Source organism: Pocillopora damicornis, chromosome 8, assembly GCF_964200805.1.
Source record: "Pocillopora damicornis chromosome 8, jaPocDami1.2, whole genome shotgun sequence".
Taxonomy (NCBI): Eukaryota; Metazoa; Cnidaria; class Anthozoa; order Scleractinia; family Pocilloporidae; genus Pocillopora; species Pocillopora damicornis.
In genome coordinates, this window is record NC_142677.1 from 22,899,130 (window position 1) to 22,907,796 (window position 8,667).

The 8,667-nt window shown below is 36.2% G+C and overlaps 1 protein-coding gene across 1 annotated transcript; it reads left to right on the forward strand.

Moving 5' to 3' along the window:
- Window positions 1-176: 176 nt before the first annotated feature.
- Window positions 177-7,728, forward strand: LOC113672162 (membrane-bound transcription factor site-2 protease). Its single transcript, XM_027188441.2, has 10 exons — window positions 177-717; window positions 1,630-1,896; window positions 2,648-2,751; window positions 3,542-3,788; window positions 4,108-4,279; window positions 4,682-4,773; window positions 5,286-5,364; window positions 5,632-5,748; window positions 6,067-6,142; window positions 6,772-7,728. Exons 1-10 carry the CDS (start codon window positions 652-654, stop codon window positions 6,992-6,994), a joined length of 1,443 nt encoding a protein of 480 aa, XP_027044242.2. The 5' UTR covers window positions 177-651; the 3' UTR covers window positions 6,995-7,728.
- The last annotated feature ends 939 nt before the right edge of the window (window positions 7,729-8,667 follow it).

The following is an 8,667-nucleotide window of genomic DNA, read 5'->3' on the forward strand; positions in this document are numbered from 1 at the left end:
GAATATACACAGCATCAATATTTTAAGAATCCCGAGCTAATTTGAGACGCGAACAATTAATATCTCTTATCTTTTATGTCGAGCCATCTTTTTGCGCCTGGAAGTAATTTTGAAGTCCAATATCTGATTCACCCACCCCTCCCATGCGGGATTCAAGGTAGAAGTACGCTTGGGCCGCAGGAAAGAGGGGAAACTGGAACCTTGATTATTAGCGATTAACTATTTTTGTCTTGATTACAATGGCTGGAATTGTGATCATAAATCTTTCGTGATATTCAGTTACTGTGTAGAAAGACTGTAAGTGAGAAAGCATCAAAAGCTATGTATCGTGAATGGGTTTGGAATATTTTTCTGAAAATTCGCGAGTTTGCTGGTTTGCAAGATGTTTGAACAACGAACCTCGTGACTTTCTCCACTAATTGTAAAACCGCATGTACGACTGCTGTGAAAAAGAGGATTATCGATCATTAGCTAGAAAAAATCGGGCAGAATCACAGTTTACGCTTAGGAGATTTTGCCATCAATTTTTAAGTTTTCGCTGAAGAAAATTCGATTTTTTTGGTCTATGTGACCGACAACAGTCAGTTTATGCATGAAGAGTAATAACTGGAGGTTGGGAAGACACTGCCAGATAGAGGGGACATTGCTCATATGTCGAGCATTGTTTTAATAATTGGTTTTTGGACCATCGTATTCATTTCTAATGCCTTACTAAAGGTAAGTGTAGTAAGCTTGATCATTACACATCCGTGGACCTGAAATGACAATATTATTTCGATGATGTCTCGGAGCACTTTCAATTTTATCGTGAAACTATCTCGGGAAACTATTAAGGGAAATCTTGAAACTATTCAGGGAAAACCTCTCTCTTGTCTTCCAAGGCTAGTTACTCCTATGCGTTGGGTTTCCTTTTAATCCTTTAACCTCCCGAGAGTGATTAGCATCTTATTTCTCCTCTCAACATTACCACTAAATCACACATTCAGGTTATGAGAATAAAAGTAATGATCAGCTTAAGAAATGCACAAAGAGCAGTATTGCTTGGGGCTAGAAAAAGGGTGAACAGATCTATAAGTTGGCTCAGAGTCTAACTTTCTGATACAGCAATCTTCGCTTGAGTGACAAAAGTATTCCATTCAAGGATTGCTTTGGTTTTGCTTTGCTGTTCCCTCTGATTGGTCCTGTGTCTCAAACAATCAGATGCCAGATTGAAACCAAGTGCAACTTGGACAATTTCCTATGCTTGACACTGTTCACCTAACTTCTCCTTCCATGCTAATCAGCTGCAATTGATACACTAGAATAAGTACCACCCTTGATTAAGCACCTTCCTCGACCAAGTGCTACATTTGTGACAGAGCAGTTAATAGGCAGAGTTAATAAGCACCCTCCCTGAATAAGTCCCACAGTCCAAGGTGATAAATGAATGTAGTTAAATTACAACTTCCTTCATCTATAAAAAAAAAAGAAATTGTTTTATGACAGAGGGGTTATAATGCACATTGCTGAGATAGCAAACTTTTTAATGGCGATACATATCAGTGTAGCTGCCATTTGATAATCTTTAAAAGTAGTTGCGATCATATTTTTACCATGAAACAAACATTTGATTTTATTTTTGTGTTTTAGAATTATAGAAAATACTCACGAAGATATAAAGAGTTTCTTGAAAATAATGGCATTTCTTTGTCACCATGTCAAGTGCGCTGGTATACTACAAGCTTCAACAGATCATTTGTCAGATTTGGAAAGATGCACCCTTACTTATTGCATGTGTGGTTTTCTGTGGGAGTCGTAGTCGGTGTTCTGTTAATGTTTGCTTCGGTTGTTATCCTTTGTCTAACTCTGTATAAAGCCTTTGCTAAAGATGCACCAGAGCAGGTGTTAACTCCTGTGGTAAGTGATTTTATTTGGTATTTGTGAAAAAGATTTCCAGTGGAAAAGAGATATATGTGAGAAAAAAATTAAGGCCTCTGATACCTCTGTATACTGCTGATATTTTTTGTACACTCAGAAATTTTTTTCTCTTTTACAACGAATGTCTTATATTTTCCTTTTTCTTTTCTTGTGTGTCTATTTATGTCTTTTTATGTGTTATTTCTTTATTTCAATCTGTATTGTTTCCAAAGTAATTAATTCAATTTAATTTAGTTAAGAAGAAAATCGACCTGCTTTGATTAGCATCTGCTATCTGCAGGTCAAAGGTGTGAAGTGTGATGCAAAGATAGAGAAGTTTTAAAAAGGGCTGTTGGCATTGAGAGTGGCCAACATTTTGATAACCTGAAGTCTTTTTTAGAGTAAAATTTAACCCTTGTACTCCTAATACCTCAATGAAAATTCTCTTTTACAGTCTGTTATAAATTTTCTATAAATTTTGTTCTGGCAATTTGTTATTAGTTCAAATGATAATCCCCTAGTTACTATTTTTTGCTACACTGATCACTTGGCTGCTTAATATTGTGTTTATATTATAAGGAGAAAGTACATCTTGGCCATTCCTGTGAGTGAAAGAGTCAGAAATTTCAATTATCACACTTAAAATTGCTAGATGGCAAAACTGCAAAAAGTCAAATTGACAAGTTTACTTATTTAGGTTCAGTTCCAATAGGTGATGTTCACATGTTATAGTATTTTACTTATTTAACAGATGCCAGGAGTGAATGTACCTTGGAGTCAAGTCTTGTACTACCTCATCACATTGACAGTTAGTGGTGTTTTCCATGAATTTGGACATGCTATTTCTGCTGTCAGGTGTGTAGCTCATTGTTCTTTAGCCAGCAAACAGGCTCCTGTTAGTGCTGAAGCTCAAGTGAAAAAGCCTTTGAGAACTTTTACAAAAGACCCTTTGTGTAGTGTGGCAAGGCCACACTTACCACTACTTTGTCCTGTGTATTTTGTTTATTGTATAATTTTCAATCCTTTAACTCCTGAGATTTGATGATTAATTCTCTCCTCTAAATGCTACACACTTTCTGACTTGTAAATTAGTTTGGAGAATTTGCTTAAAGATCAAGATAACAGTTTATTCCTGATAAGTTTGAGTATTCTCACTACCTGTTCGTTTTAGTTTATGGATATTATAGGGAGAATTTTCTAGTTAATCACTTTTGGGAGTAAAAGGGTTACAAAGTCAGAATATCATTACATAAACCATTACATAAGTAATCAATTTTTTAAGGTTTTCTTCACAATGTTAATGTTTGGGATAACCTCATCAAATGTTTCTTACTACACTCTTTCATCACCTCTGTTCCATATAATGCAAAAGGTCAAATAAAATGAATTTATGCACCAGCATTTGTGGCTGTAGTTCTCATGAGAATATCTATACACTTGGATTCATTTACTCAACTTATCATTTACTGATTAAATTACACATAAGACAAAAAAGACTATGATGTCGTGGTAACACATGACATTTCCAAATGTATATTTTAGAGTGACAAGCACCACCATAGTTCCTAGATGGTTAATTTTTCTTTGTTTACTCCATGTGCCAGTTACCCTTCTTTTCAAAACATCTAACTCACCTCTTTTGCAGAGAACAAGTTAGAGTGAATGGATTTGGAATGTTCTTCATGGCTGTTTATCCTGGTGCCTTTGTAGATTTGTACACTGAACATTTGACTGTCATCTCTCCATTGCGTCAACTGAGGATTTACTGTGCTGGTGTGTGGCATAATTCTGTGCTTGTCATAGTAGGTCTGGTGTTGCTGTGGTCTCTACCTTATTTGCTGGTTCCAATCTATGCCACTGGTCAAGGTGCTGTGGTATTGAAAGTTTTAAAAGTAAGTAGAAGCAAACAAAAACCCTTGTGCTACAGCACAGAGAGTTGGGAATTTGAATGGGGACTCAGAGTTTGTTTCTTTGTTTCAGGTCTTTGACAAGATGGAAAAACAACTTTCTTTACATTATACTTTATTTGTCACTTAATTGTTTTAAAAACACAATAAAACAACAACTGTACTTTATTTAATCATGCTACACTGAAGTGTGCAAGGCTCATTAGAATGCGTGCTTGTGCATGACACTGGAGTGTTTTGTAATTTTAAATAACCAAGGTGGATTGAACAAGAAATAAACTTTTCCCTTTTTTTTCTCCCTAAGGAATCCCCAGTGCATGGTAGTATAACACGTGGTGACACTATCTTGTCACTATATGGATGTCAGGTGTATAACAAACAGGATTGGAACAGTTGTATAAGTAAAACACTCAGTTCCCCCCAACATGGCTACTGCACAGACATGCTGACCATCGCCAGGAAGAACTCCTCTAAAGGTAAAAAGATCTCGAAGTACTGCAGCTGCTCCTCTTGGGATGAACATGCAGGTTCCCTCCCCTCCCCTCTCCATCCATCGAGCATCCCATTAGGTATCCTGGTGGTCTTGTTCACCCTTGAGTGGAGAGGTATCCATGGCACAAAAACTCTGAAAAATCATCAGGAAGGGGAGAGTTAACAGGACTTAATGTTTGTTTGGCAGTTTTGATGGTTGTCAATATTTTCTTTTGCTGATTAAAAATTTTCACTACTAATTCCAGAAGTGAAAGGGGCAGTGCTATGTGCAGAGTACACCAGGTAGTTAGGCCATGGTAGTTTTCTAATTTATTAACTAACTTTTTATTAGTAATAGCAACTCTGTCCTCTAACACTGGAACTTTGAACTTTGCTTGATATCCAAGGTGCAATATACAGTGGAGGAGTCTATGACTGCTGTCAGAATTCAACATCGTCAAGGTTCTGTTTTAAGTATCAGTCTCTGAGCCACTCAAAGGTAATTCAAATTCTGCCTTTCCTTGCTTTCTTTTCTTTTCCCTTTCATCCATCTTTTGCTTTCTCTGCCTCTTGGCATCACCTTTTATCCTTTTGGTTTTACGTTTCTCCTTTTCTTTTACCCTTTGTTCCTCTCTCCCTCTGCCCACCCCTTCCATCCTTCATGTTCTCTCCTTGCTTTCCTTTACATCAATTCTAGAGGTTCTTTCCCTTCCACTCATACCTTTTATTTCTTCTTTCCCTCTTAATCTTTCTAACCCTGTAACTCCCAAACTCTGGTTATTAATTCTCCCTTTTGGCTGCTACACATTTCCATGTAAATTAGTTACAAGAATATGTTGTTTGATCAGGGTAACAACTTCTCCTTGATAAGTGTGGGTATTCTCATTACCTGTTTTGCTGGAAAATGTTTGGAAATTATAAGGAGAAGTTACATGTTGATCACTTCTGGGATTTAAAAGGTTAAGGGCAACACCAGTCTAAGTCATACAATTCTGTTTCATTATATCACAGGGCTATGCATGTCTCCCAGCAAGAAGCACCATGCAATCCAGACAACTTTGTGGCCTACCAACAGACTGTGATGGACCAGGTTTGTATCAAGGCTTAACTGACCTTTAACTTTTTCTTATCAATTAATTACCAAGTGGAAACCAGAAGAACAAAGAATTCTGCAAAGGAGAATATTATTATTACAATGTTACCATGTAAATGAGATTTATTTTAATATGAATTTGAATGCTTTACATTTTAATATCCCTTACTGGTTTTCCCCTCTTGTGACACAGGTCCAATGTAAGAGTCATTTTAGTAAGTCACATTATTGATAATTATTTTGCAATTTCTTCAATATATACAGGTGATAAAGTTTGTGCTCATCCATCATTGGATAACTCCAGTCGTCTTTTAAGAATCATACGAAGCAAGGGTACGGATGTGCTGTATGTGGGGGATCCTTTACTTCTTCAGTACACAGGTATATAATGTAAAGGAAACAGAACATTGTTGAGAGGTACATGGCAAATTTGGACTGTGATTAATTTTCGCTCAAGGTTTTGATACTAACATTGATTGTTAGACAAGTTAGTGAATTATATTAATAGATGCTTTAGAAACTGCAGTGCTGCATTGTTGTGGGAAATTACAAGATTATTGAGTTTTTTCAGCTGAGATGGTAAATAAATGTGGGTTGATAACTGTAACAGTTTCTAAAGCTGACATTTTCGAGCATGAACCCTTTGTCAGAGCACATGACAGAAGACTTATTTTGAGATTTTGTCTCTTGTATTTTCAGTTGGAGTGATCAATTATCTACCTCGAAATTATCTTCTGCCCATGGAAATTCCAAATATGCTGGAGATGCTGTTAATGTATCCTTTTAAACATATCTTTTAAAGTTGTAACATGGCTTTATCGTTTATGGATGAACTGTTGCATCATTTAGAGGATTCTAATAACTGAGGTGAAGAAGTTGTAATTCAAGCAAGATCTCTGTTAAAAAGTTGTCAGAGAGGTCTAGAATTGAAGATTCTGTAAAGACATGTATAGAGGAAGGTGATCAGAAACTTATTAAATACTTAAACACCCCAGAAACATTTAGCTAGGCTTCAAGCTCAAATTTTTAGTAGCTGTCTCTCAAATATTAATAAAACTTCTTGTTCTTTTACCTATTGTGAAATGTGGTGTCATTTTCTTGGATATCACATCTAGGGATTCAAAGGTAACATTACAGTACATGTCCAGGACAAACAAAAATTAATGTCCTGTGAGTTAATTTCGATTCAGTTTTTTCTCTTGCCAGGAAGTGGCACAAACTTCTTCAAAAGCTTCAAATGAATGACTTTTTGAGGTAAAAACTCAGGAGTCACACAATTTCATAAAATTAAGTTTGTACTGAAATGTAGTTGTTAGTATTGTATATTGTTTCCAGGACCTCACTCATCATAGCTCAAAATTTCTTAATTTTCTACAACAAGAGTTTTTCCTTGACTCCATGAAGATATTTGGTGTCTTTGTCTGGAGCCTTAGCATTGCTCAACATGGTTCCTTGTTACTCACTAGATGGTCAGTGGGCATTATTCGCTCTCGTGGATCACACACTTACCTCATTTATACCAAATGAAGATCAAAGGAACATGCTGTGTAATATCATTCTCACTCTTGGAACACTGTTGCTGGCAGCAAACATAACACTAGCTTTGTGGACATTAGGAAGTGCATAGGTAATGAAAAGCAATGTTTTCATTTTTCCACTCCTCTGTCTGTGAGTCATAACCAGACGATTTTTCAAGAACAGTCATCATGTTTCATAGAAATAATATCTTGATTATGGACATCTGAGATTGCAAATGCTTTCTGAGAGTTAAGAAACGGAAAAAGAACTGAACTTTGAGATACAGGGAATATCTAAGGCGAAATACTATGTACTTACTGACTGAGTGAGGAGGCCACACAGGAAAATATTTGGCTTGAGGTTGTGAATTATAAACCAAGGGCAGCAAAGTCTGTGCATCATGACTGGGGTGCCGCATATTTCCGCATGTGGGCTAACCAGATCCAGCCATTAACTAGTTCATCATATGTACATCAAGTTTTAGAAATTTGAAATAATGTTCGAAGGTTAAATATGTAAGATGGGACATGCTGGCCAATTACAAAAGAGGTTTCTCTCTTTGAATTAGGTTTCATTGAAAAATGCAACCTATCTTCTCATTTCAGACTGTTTTCTTCAAGGTTAAGTCCACTTTTGACATATGTTCTGGTAAGAATTAAAGAGAATGTCCAAGAACACGGGATGATTAGCTGTGTTAAAAGTAAGATATTGAAGTCAGTATATCACAATCGTGGAAGACATTAATTTGGTTCAGTCTAAGATTTTTAAAAACTATCTTCTAAAAAACATCTTAGAAACCCTCTGCAATTTACATGTGATTAAATTTAAATTGTTAAATTTTTAGAAGTGATTGATGGATTGCCAATGCATAAATTATCCTTCATCTGTTCTTCTGATTTGACAATTTCTCAAAAAATCATGATTAATCAGATTAAACATGATTTTATAGGAAAGAAGAAAATATCAAATCAGTTCCAGATGAAAATCAAACCCTTCGACAATTTGTATCCAAGGACATGCATATCAAAATGTCCAGCGTGATTCTATAATAATATCTTTGTTAAGAGTCTCTCGATATCACTTTACTGCAAAAAATAATCTCCGCCTTGTTGAAATGACACATTGAGGTTGGGCATTGGTTCCACAAGAAACTACAAAACTGCACACAAAAAACCGGCCAAAACCGAAAACCCGCAGCAGATATTGATCAAAACCGAAAACCGCATACAAAACCATCATTTGTCTCAAGCTGTTTGAATTACGAAAATTCGTAAAATTTTTTTTGAAAGCTCTCCTACAGCTCTGAAAACCTCCACAGAGAAATGATAACTTTACATTGAACGTTCAAGAAGTTAGATGAAATTTCATCGGAAGATTTGATTGTAACAAAACAATTGGTTCCACGCGACCTGAATTGACTGTTGAGTGTTTACCGTCATAACATGCAAAGGCAAAGATGAAACTACACGGCGCAGTTTACAACATTAAAACAAAGTTCAATTAATTAGAAACTCAAGCAGAAGGTGAAAATTCGCGAACAGAGATCGGGTAACAAATGGGAAAACGGCAAACCGAGTAGGACATCACATCTGAAAAAACCGCAAACAGATAGAAGCACCAAAACCGAAAAAGCGAATTTTTCCGCGCAAAAACCAAAAACCGATCCAAAAAATTGCCAAAATCATTTAACCGAAAACCTCCAATGTCCCCCTCTCTAAATGGTATTGACTAATGGCCCTTGAAATTAAACGGTGGAGCCATATTGAGACAGCCTAAGTTTGA

Excerpts from the sequence above, each read along its gene's own strand:
- LOC113672162 (XM_027188441.2), top strand. The coding sequence starts at position 652 with ATGTCGAGCATTGTTTTAATAATTGGTTTTTGGACCATCGTATTCATT. Across the intron at positions 718-1,629 it reads TTTCTAATGCCTTACTAAAG|AATTATAGAAAATACTCACG; the intron begins GTAAGTGTAGTA and ends TTTGTGTTTTAG. Across the intron at positions 3,789-4,107 it reads TGGTATTGAAAGTTTTAAAA|GAATCCCCAGTGCATGGTAG; the intron begins GTAAGTAGAAGC and ends TTTCTCCCTAAG.